Consider the following 10,634-nt stretch of genomic DNA (forward strand, 5'->3'; position numbering starts at 1 on the left):
AGTGCATGGATTCAACTTGTCTGTGTCCTTCCATCCCCATCAACCATTGATACACATCATCTAGCTGCCACTTTAATGAGGGTGGCCTCTGAAGCCGCCTGCCTGAAGCCATATCACAGATAACTTCCCAGCTCCGGTGTGACACTGGTCCCATGCTGATAGGTCTTCACACATTTTAGTTCTGGCTACAAGCCTATCTTAACCAGGGGTATAGGATTTGGGGATAAGAGTGAGGTTTGGCTGTATCACTTGCATCTCTAGTCATAAACAGCAGAGAGGCACGGCTCACGTGTAATGCAGCATCAGGGGGAGGAATTGCTTATGTAACTGGGACAGCAGATTTAGTGGAAGGAGAGAGGAGGCAGAGGCTGGGGATGGGAGCAGTAAGCTGTCGGCAGGGGCAACACACCGGGGTGGCTGCTCCTCATAAGGTAGGCTGTGGGGCTCTGGCTGTTTAGGTGAGGTAAATGGGTTTGAGGGCTGGAAAGTGACTGGTGAGGAGCATGTTAGTGATGCCTACTGTGGGACTGGTGCAGGGAGGCTGTACTCTGAAAGTATCCCAGACCCGTACTGAGAGAGACAGGCTGAATCTTTGATGCCTCGTGGGGAAAATGTCCAAGGTTCCTAGAGGATTTGAATTGTGTCCAGGAAATCTAGGCCTTGGCCCAAAGCAAGGGTAGTAGCAATTTTGCCTGGTGCTCAAAAATGTATCCCTATGGTTGAGAGTTGAGGGAGTGCCTGCATAGGGCAGAACCTGTAATGCCTCAAGGGCAGAAGTTTTAGTGGCTCCCTTGGTTCTCAGCAGGGTCACAACATTCGGGGTGCCTGGGTTCAAGGCTGGAAGAGCCTCTGGTCAGGTGTGGGGGCCAGCAGGTCAGGTCTGGAAGAGCTATGGGGACTACGGGGGCATCAGTGCCTGCACCAGGAGCCCGTGGAGCCAGCCCCACGGCTAGTAGAGAAGCCTCTGTCTGAGTGGCCAGTGCCTCAGTTCATCAACCTCTTTCTACCGGAGTTTCCCCTTAGGCCCCTTAGGGGGCATCAGCAGCTGAAGGTAGGTCAATGGAATCCCTGGAAGGGGTCTCAGTCTTGGGGAGAATTCTAGAAACAACCAGAGTCTCAACTTCCCTGTTCTGCATTTTTCTGTACAGATTTTAGGCCTTGTGGCTAAAGGGTCCTTCGGAACTGTCCTCAAGGTACTAGATTGTGGCCAGAAAGCAGTATTTGCAGTGAAGGTAGGGACCTAGGTACTCTTCCACATTATTCTCTAGTCCCTGCCTCCTCCACTCTAGGTTCCAGGGAAAGGTTGGGAGGAATAAACAATTCAATAGCACTACTCCCCTCTAGGAGTCATCAATCCTCTCCTTTTATAGGTGGTGCCCAAGGTGAAGGTCCTACAGAGGGACATCCTGAGGCAGTGCAAAGAAGAGGTTAGCATCCAGGTATGCACAGAGCCCTGGAAAGGATCCTAGGAAGAACTAAACCATATGTGGAGAAAGCACCTTTCTTGTCCAACTGTCCTGCTCTTCCTGGTTCTCCCCCCTCCCTCTGCTTCAACCAAAGTAGATCCTGAAAAAGTAGCCACCAGCAGAGTTATTCTAGGTCCTGCCAGGGAAATCTCTCTGGCACGTTCATGTGTTCCTTAGTATTATGCTGGTTATGGGATTATCGGGCAAGCCATCCCAACTATTTAGTGCACCTGAACTGAGAGGTGGGGCAGCAGCTCCTTTTCTGTACAACTAGGTAAATCCTGATTTTTTGGCTGCCTTTATCCTCAATGACCCTGTTCCTCCCTAACTTCCTGTTTTCTTTGTCCCTAGCGACAGATCAACCATCCTTTTGTACATGGTTTGGGGGACAGCTGGCAGGGAAAACGGCACCTCTTCATTAGTGAGTGACTGGCTTCTCCTGATTCCCATGGGTCCTTCTACCATACTCCCCCTCTGAGATTATGAATCCCTTTGGCTTGTTCTAATTGTGCTCTGTTGCCCTTCTCATAGCAATTCTCTCTCCTAAAGGGAGGGGGAACAGCAGGTGGCATCAGTTTGGGCAGAAGGCCTATGATGCCTTGAGCCCAGGCACAGTAACCCCCAAATATTGCCTAGACTTCTGGTGCTTTGCAGTGTGCAGCTACTGCAGCACAGATCTGTACTCCCTGTGGTCTGCTGTTGGCTGCTTTGCTGAGGCTTCCATCCGCCTTTTTGCTGCTGAGCTGGTCCTGGTACTGTGTAAGTGAAACAGGAGTGGTAATGGAAATGAGGGAAGGATTAAGGGGAGGGGGACAGAGAAGATAATTGATATTAATTCTGGAGGTCAAAGAACAGGGATAGGGATGGGGTGGGGGCTACCAGGGAAATCAGAAAGGGCAGGAGACCTTCAACACACCCCATGCTTGCTGTCATCCACAGGCTATCTCCATGACTTGGGCATCATCCATCGAGATGTGAAGGTAGAATTAAGTGCCTTTTCTCTTTGTCTGAGGAGAGGCCTCAGTAAGAAGTTCCAACAAGTCCGAAGGCAGGGGGGATCTGACAACAGTTGACTTTGGGGGACTTATGGGTGTTAAGTGGCCCTCTAAGTATAGACTTGAATGCTGACTGGGCATCTTCTTCAGCTGGGGGGTATACAGGATGAAAGAGAGCTTAAAGGAAGAGGATGAATAATAACTTCTCATCTGTGATTTTTCAGATGGAGAATATCCTTCTGGATGAACGAGGTAAGTCCTTTTCTTTTCCTAGCCCCCGAATGAGAGGTACTTCAGTTTGGGAATAAAGTATGGCTGATGAGGGGTTGAACAGAGTGGTGTTGTTACTTTATCTTTCATAGGCCATCTGAAACTGACAGACTTTGGTTTGTCCCGCCATCTGCCCCAGGGATCTCAAGCCTATACTATCTGTGGCACTCTTCAATACATGGGTAAGAGAGAGGCTAAAGCTGGTGGGTAAGCATTGGGCAGGAGGATAGCCAACAGATAGCAGTGACAAGTATCTTTCAAATCTGTAGCCCCAGAGGTCCTGAGTGGAGGGCCTTACAACCATGCTGCTGATTGGTGGTCCCTAGGTGTTTTGCTTTTCTCTCTGGCAACTGGAAAGGTGAGAGAATGGTAGTGATGTTGGCAGAGAAGAGAGAAGCTTTGCCCTGTGGTGGGAAGAAGGAAGACCTTAGGAAATCTTGCCTTATTCCTACTAAGGAATGACACCCCCCTACCCATTAACTCAGTTCCCAGTGACTGCAGAAAGAGATCACGTGGCCATGTTGGCAAGTGTGACCCACTATGACTCTGAGATCCCAGCTTCTCTTAACCAGGGGCTCTCACGTCTGCTCCATGAGGTAAGGGTACTCCACGGGTGAGCACTACTTTCCATCTTGACTACCAAACCATTCACTCTTTCCTTTTCCTATCATTGAAGTGATATTTCCCTATTCCTCAGATTAATTTTTTGGGTGGGGCTCCAACTTGATCAAGTAGCACCTCACTACTTGCCCTCTAACCAGCACTTCAGATTTCATTCCAGAGTTCCTGATCCTCCAGATCTCTTCCCTATCCATAACAGATAAGTGACTTCTGAGACAGTGGGCCAGTACTGCTGTCTTAAGAATAGAGTTCCTTTATTCCCTCCTTTACCCCCAAATTAGCCTGTCTCCCTTTTTACAAATCTTCTACTCATTAGGATTCTTCTTCCTGCCCTCCACAGCTCCATGAACTTCTTTCTCCTTTTCCAGTTTCTTTTTCCTAGCCCAGTCCCTCATCCTTCATGCTCTGTTTCCCTTCAGCTCTTATGCCAGAATCCCCTCCACCGTCTGCGTTACTTGCATCACTTCCAGGTCCACCCTTTCTTCCGGGGTGTGGCCTTTGACCCAGAGCTCCTACAGAAGCAGCCAGTTAACTTTGTCATGGAGACACAAGCTACCCAGCCCAGCCCATCGGAGTCCATGCTCTTCAAGGACTTTGACTGTAACCTGGAGTCCTACCTGGTCCACCCCAGCCTTGCTTGAGCCCCTCTACTGTATTTTGGGGCCCATCTGGGAAACTGAGGATCTTCTCCACTGCTAACTGAGTATGACCACCTTAATGATTCAGTTTATTTTTACTTTGTAGCCTCTTACCATTCTGTTCTTCTAGACGTTGTACCAGAGTTCAAATCTTGGGCATTCTGCTACTGGCAGCCAAAACTGGCCCTAGCCCCTCTCCCATCGCACAACTCACCTCTCAATTCAACATCTCAGATAAGAGTGTTGACCTTTGCTTCATTTATCCAGTGCTCATACCCTGAAGCTTTCAGCCAGAGGCTTATTCCACTTTTCCCTTGTTTCTCTGCCATGTTTTCTCTCTTGAGCAATAACAACACTTCATGGGTTCCCAATGTGCTATTTATGTGTTTAATAGACTTGTCAGAAGCAGTATGAATGTTTTTCAAAGGTCTCAAAAGCTGGCATTTCAACCCCTAAATGTGTAGCTTAAAATATAAGATCTGGGGGCTCAAAGCCAGTTTGTAATAAATCTAATTTTTAAAAATTTAAAAAGTGAATCTAATAACCTGATATGAGGAAGAGAATAGGAACTGAAACATGGGTGGGTTAAATGTCTTCTCTAGGGGTAACTGGAATAGCTGTCCAGTTTTTTCCCCAAACAAAACCTCTTCGAAAGACATAAGGATTCTGAAACTGGTCATGTCCCTAGACAGCCCAGGATTCAGTTTCTGATGGGCAAACCAAGGGATTAAGAGGCATGACATCAACTTTAAGATTTAAGGTTAGAGATGTATCCCAAGAACCCTTTTTTTAGTAAGGGAAATCATCTGGACCTTAAATTTGTATACATTTCTGGATTTTATGACTTCTTTCATTTTTCTTAAACTAACTTCTCAAAAGCTTCAGTTTTATTATTCTTCAGTTATATGTGATCTCTCTTTCCAGACCAAAGAGAGTCTGGAAAGTACTTGGTGTACTTCTATTTATTAATTCTGTCCCTGGATTAAATCAGATTTTCCCTATACATAGCTGGCATTTTATTGACACAGTTGCTTTTTCTGGATTGTACTTTGGCAATCCATATGAAAATCCCTGTGAAACTTAATTGCTGTGGATATGTAAATGGTATTTATCATTACAATTCATAATATTCTATTTAAGGATGCATGGGTGAAATTTTTCTCTGAACACAGTTGTGCTTTTCCTAAATTGCTGTTTGGTTTTTACCTTGGGAAGACACTAAATATTCAACTGAGTGTATTTTTCTCTTTACATTGATGCTAGACCACTTAGGGCTCAATTTATGACCCACTTCCAGCAAGTGTTTAGGACTTCATGTTATATATTTTGTGTGCTAGCCATGTTCTTGGTTCCAATCTTCCTTTATTTTCATTTTTCTGTTTTAATCTTTTTTATCTTACTATACTATCTGCATCTTTGGAAGCCTTTTTGGACTGAGATTGAGATATAGATAAATAAAAGAATGTATCCTTAATCCTTTTGATTATCTCATTTGTTTCTCTTTAGACACTTTTTTAGCTTTTTCGCATTTTCTTTAAGTTGTAGTGACCAGAATTGCACATTGGATAAAAACCCTGAATACTAGAAATAGGAATTAATGGTTTATAAATAGCAGTTGAGTACTAAATTGGAATTTAGAAGACCTGGTGCCTGGATCCACCAATAATTATCTCAGTGTCTTTACACAAGTCATTTTAACCTCTTTGGATCCTAGTTTCCTATGTATAAAATGAGGGGGTTATAACCACTGGTTCTTAATAGTGAGGGATGGGTTTCAGATTTCTGATGCTTTTTGAAAGGGCAGATGCAGATGATTTTAATGATACTGTGTGTCTGGCCCAGTGTTAATTAATGTTCGAGTCACCCAACATTTTATAGCCTCTTTGGTCACAGTAGCATATTGGGTTAAGGTCTTTAGGAATGGTTAATATAATGTCACTAGGGTCCCTTTCCTAGGTCATATTAGATAGCTTAGAGACCATGATCATGTAAGTGTAGTTTGAATCATTTCTTACCAAATGAGGACATTTTTAACACATTCTCTTCAGTGAGTGGTACATTACAGCAGCGATTCTCAGGGTAGACTGGAAGGCGTGATAGAAAATCAAAGTTTCAGAAAGTATAATTTGAAAAAGCACTGCCCCTACCCCCCAGTTTTGTTATGCTCATCCCGTTCATTTGTTCACTTATTCACTGACGTAACAAACTGGTAATCTCAATTCCTTGGTTACTTAATAGAGTCTTCAATGTAAAAATCTTGTCGAAGCTTTTTAAAAAAATTAAAAGCATATTCATTGCATTGTTAACCCCTGTTATGGGCTGAACCATGGCCCCCCCCCCCCCCCCAATTTGTATGTTGAAATTCTAACCCCCAGTACTTCAGAATGTGACTATATTTGGAGAGAGGGTCTTTAAAGATAGAATTAAGTTAAAATGAGGTCATATGGGTGGGCCCTAATCCAATATGACTGGTGTCCTTATAAAGAGGAAATTAGGACACAGACACCCACAGAGGGAAGACCATTTGAAGCTACAGGGAGAAGACAGTCATCTACAAGCCAATGAGAGAGGCCTCAGAAGAAACCTACCCTGCTGACACGTTGATCTCAGAGTTCTAGCCTTTTGTGAATTGTGAGAAAATAAATTTCTGTTATTTGAGCCACCCAGTCTGTAGTACTTTGTTATGGCAGCCCTAGCAAACTAATATATCCCCTATGACGAGTTCTAACAGATTAATCAGGAATTATTTTATTTGCAAAAATGCATGCAGTCGTCTTCACTATAGGTTGGTTTTGCTTATATTCTGAGAACATATAATTATTTTAGATTTCATTACAGAGCCCTACTGATTAGCAGCGGTCACACTGCCTCCTTTGTTCAGTACTTCATCATACACAGTAGCAGGTCTGGTAATTCCAGTTTCATCCTTGAGTTCACTCAACTGCCTGGTGGATACTTCTCAGAGTTGCTGATTTGGGTTATGTAATTTGATTTTTACAAAATAATCTCTAATCCTAAAATTTAAAAACTACAATTGCTTAATAGTTGGGCCCCTACTTCATATTATATACAAAATTTAATTCCAGATACATTAAGGATTTAAATGTGACCATCAAAACATTAAAAATCTCAGAAGAACATTTGGGAGACTAGACCTACAATCAAGGTATGGAAGAGATACCTAAACCAAGACAGAAAATGAAAGCACTATAAAAGAAAAAGAAAAACATATTTACATAAAAATTTGATGACTGAATGACTCAATCAAGATAGGAAATCCAGATGATCTAAAAGGAAAGATAAACATCTTTTTTTTTCCCCCTCAAATCCCCCCAGTACATAGTTGTATATTTTTTAGTTGTGGGTCTTTCTAGTTGTGGTATGTGGGATGCCACCTCAACATGGCCTTATGAGCGGTGCCATGTCCGCGCCCAGGATCCGAACCAGTGAAACCCTGGGCCGCCGAAGCAGAGTGCGTGAACTTAACCACTTGGCCATGGGGCTGGCCCCCAAAGATAAACATCTTGATCACATAAAAGTTTTATCTTTGTTTGGCCAAAGGTATCATTAATAAAGTCAACAAACAAAAAACATCTAGAAAATTTTACGATGTGATGACAGGTAATGTCTGTAACACAGAACTCTTAAAAATTAGAAAACTAACCTATTTTTAAAAAAGTGCAAGGAATATGAAATGACAAATCAATTAGATCTATGTGAGTTGACTTAGAAGCGCTATATAAGACATTGAATGAGGAAAAAAATGCAGAAGTGTAAGAAATAATGCCATTTTTGTAAAGGACCAATACCTTTTTCCTTTCCCTTGTGTATGTATGTGAGAGAGAGTGAGAATGTGAAAAAGGGAACCTGGAAGGGAGAGAGGAGTAATACAAGTGGAAAGAGAGAGGGAAAAAAGAAAATGAAGGCACTAGCTCTCAATTCCAGAGACCCCAGGCTGCACATCAATTAATTTTTGAGAAAAAAAAAAAATGTGTATGTGTGTAAATGAAGACAAAACCTGTGTGTATGCATATATGTTTTTATAAAGGTTTACATGCTATTGGTTACCTCAGGTAGGTAGAATGAATGGGGGAGGCTTTGCCTTTAATACGTCTTTCCATTGAACTGTTTCACTTGCTATAACAAGCATCCATTATTTTTACAATTTTTTCTTTCATGAGGAAGATTTTCCCTGAGCTAACACCCCTGCCAATCTTCCTCTATTTTTCAGTATGTGGGCCACCAGCACAGCGTGGCTGCTAGCAGAGGTAGGTCTGTGCCTAGGAACCGAATCTGGGCGGCCAAAGCAGAGCATGCTAAACTTGACCACTAGGCCACTGGGGCTGGCCATATTTTTACAATTTGAAAAAACACCAAATTATAAAAATTATTATGCAAAACACCACCAACAAACCAATTCTGTTTATGTTACCTATTTACATCAGTATTTTCTCTCTCATCTACCCCTCCATATCGCCCTCCTAATTTGCTGCTGGAAGCACCATATCCCTTGGCTACTCACCCAGCAACAAGGATTAAGCACTCCAGTTCACACATTTCTATAATACAAGCTTTTACTCCTGGCACTTAAGAGTTTTCTGTCTTGGTTTTTCTGCCACTTCCCACTGTTGTTTTATTTGCTGGATCTTTATTTTTTTTTTTAAAGATTTTATTTTTTTCCTTTTTCTCCCCAAAGCCCCCCTGGTACATAGTTGTATATTCTTCGTTGTGGGTCCTTCTAGTTGTGGCATGTGGGACGCTGCCTCAGTGTGGTTTGATGAGCAGTGCCATGTCCGTGCCCAGGATTCGAACCAACAAAACACTGGGCCGCCTGCAGCGGAGCGCGCGAACTTAACCACTCGGCCATGGGGCCAGCCCCTTGCTGGATCTTTTTGATTGACCAGAAGTATACACATCTTCTGATTCCCTCTGCTGAGTCTTGGGCAATCCCAGACTCAAATCTGTGCTTTTTCTTTTTTTTTTTTTTTGAGGAAGATTAGCCCTGAGCCAACATCTGCCACCAATCCTCCTCTCTTGCTGAGGAAGACTGGCCCTGAGCTAACATCTGTGCCCATCTTCCTCTACTTTATATGTGGGACGCCTGCCACAGCATGGCTTGACAAGCGGTGCCACGTCCACACTGGGGATCTGAACCGGCGAACCCTGGGCAGCCAAAGTGGAATGTGTGCACTTAACCACTGAGCCACCTGGCCGGCCCCAAATCTGTGCTCTTAGGTTGTCTTTCTCAGTTTTCCATTCAAGCAACTGTTATCTCTAGTGCCCTCAGGCTGGGACCATTATGTTTTTCGAGCAGTGCCATCCAATAGAAATATAATAGAATGTAAGCTTCATAAGTAATTTTAAATTTGCTAGTAGCCACATTAAAAAGAAACAGGCAGGGGCAGTCACAGCAGTTAAGCACGCACATTCCACTTTGGCGGCTCGGGGTTCGCTAGTTCAGATCCCAAGATGGACCTATGCACCCCTTGGCAAGCCGTGCTGTGGCAGGCGTCCCACATATAAAATAGAGGAAGATGGGCACAGATGTGAGCTCAAGGCCAGTCTTCCTCAAAAAAAATAAAAAGATCTTATTTCTTTCACACAAAGCCTTCGAAATCTTGTTTGTGTTTTACACCTAGAATAATCTCAATTTGAACCAGCCACATGTTAAGTGCTCAATAGCCACCTGTGGCCAGTGGTCATGGTGTCGGACAACACAGTGCTAGAGGAGCCCATCCCCTGCGGGCCCTACAGCTCCTAACAGATTATGGTTCCTCCTCTTGGGATTCTTGCCTTTTCCAAACTCATTAAGACTTCAGAGTGTAAACAAGACGCTGTGAGTGTCCAAAGGAACACACTTTATTATAAACTATAACTGTGAATAACTTACCCTTAGGCTGTTTCCAAAAATCAGTTGATCCCACCGTCCACAGCTAGGTTTCCCTCACGGAGGGGCCTGAAGCGCCGGGGGAACGCGGGAGTCGGCGGCGTGGGTTGGACTGTCCTCTGCCATCTACCACCCGGGGGCACGGCTCAGCTCCTGCGTCTGTGAAACGGAGACGTTTGGAGGATTAAAGGGGTTCATATAGCTAAAGCGTTCGGAAGAGTGCCAGCTGCACAATAAACGCGCAATACACGTTAGCTATGCTTCCAGAACACTTGTTGCAGCCCCTGAGGTAGGTCCCAAGAAAACGCGAGAATTCTGAAGAGGCTAAGTTACAGCGCAGGTCGAGCAGCGCGTGTGAGGCCATGTGAGGCCCTCACGGACGCCGGAGCTGTGCGCGGGCCGCCCAGGCCTAAGGGGGCAACGCTGCGCTCACCTCTCCCCTCCAGACGCCCTGCCGGCTCCCTCCAGTCAAGGCCGAGGCGCGAGGGAATAAGGGAAACCTGAGGAGAGACTTCCCGAGGCCAGCCTACGGACACAACTTTTCCGTCAGAGTGGGCGGGGGGGTCTGCCGGAAGCAGGAGGGATGGACTCCTTGACTCTCCAGCTACCTGCACACCGCCCCCAAGGGGAGGCCACAAGGCCAGCCTCCGGCCTGGGGCGCGCGTCACCCTCCCGCCCGCATCTTCCGTGCGGGACTCCTAGCGAGAGCGCGCGCACCGCGGGCCGCTCTGGGGCGGGGCCTGCGGCCGGGTTCTGG

General features: G+C 45.0%; 1 protein-coding gene and 1 long non-coding RNA gene across 5 annotated transcripts in view; one reads left to right on the forward strand and one right to left on the reverse strand.

Annotated features, from left to right (window-relative positions):
* Positions 1–10,632, reverse strand: part of LOC124247447 (uncharacterized) — a 33,071-nt gene extending 22,439 nt beyond the window's left edge. For 3 of the 4 annotated variants that reach the window (XR_006890734.1, XR_006890732.1, XR_006890733.1), the window contains exons 1-3: positions 10,311–10,449; positions 9,881–10,036; positions 6,006–6,074 (exon numbers count right to left, since the gene is read on the reverse strand). This is a non-coding gene — a long non-coding RNA (uncharacterized LOC124247447). Of the gene's footprint in view, positions 1–6,005; positions 6,075–9,880; positions 10,037–10,310 lie in introns of all 4 variants that reach the window. The other variant, XR_006890731.1, reaches the window with a different exon arrangement.
* On the forward strand, positions 145–5,464 carry RSKR (ribosomal protein S6 kinase related). The gene is made up of 12 exons (XM_046676715.1): positions 145–431; positions 803–1,051; positions 1,149–1,232; positions 1,371–1,439; positions 1,818–1,887; positions 2,121–2,225; positions 2,406–2,446; positions 2,686–2,713; positions 2,824–2,913; positions 3,001–3,089; positions 3,217–3,327; positions 3,772–5,464. Exons 1-12 carry the CDS (start codon positions 375–377, stop codon positions 3,991–3,993), a joined length of 1,215 nt encoding a protein of 404 aa, XP_046532671.1. The 5' UTR covers positions 145–374; the 3' UTR covers positions 3,994–5,464.
* Positions 10,633–10,634: the final 2 nt, after the last annotated feature.

Source organism: Equus quagga, chromosome 11 (assembly GCF_021613505.1).
Source record: "Equus quagga isolate Etosha38 chromosome 11, UCLA_HA_Equagga_1.0, whole genome shotgun sequence".
Classification (NCBI taxonomy): Eukaryota; Metazoa; Chordata; class Mammalia; order Perissodactyla; family Equidae; genus Equus; species Equus quagga.

Bases quoted from the DNA above. Each gene is read 5' to 3' on its own strand.
- RSKR (XM_046676715.1), top strand. From the start codon at position 375: ATGGGAGCAGTAAGCTGTCGGCAGGGGCAACACACCGGGGTGGCTGCT. The intron at 2,914-3,000 runs GTAAGAGAGAGG...TCAAATCTGTAG, and splicing joins TGGCACTCTTCAATACATGG to CCCCAGAGGTCCTGAGTGGA. The intron at 3,328-3,771 runs GTAAGGGTACTC...GTTTCCCTTCAG, and splicing joins TCTCACGTCTGCTCCATGAG to CTCTTATGCCAGAATCCCCT.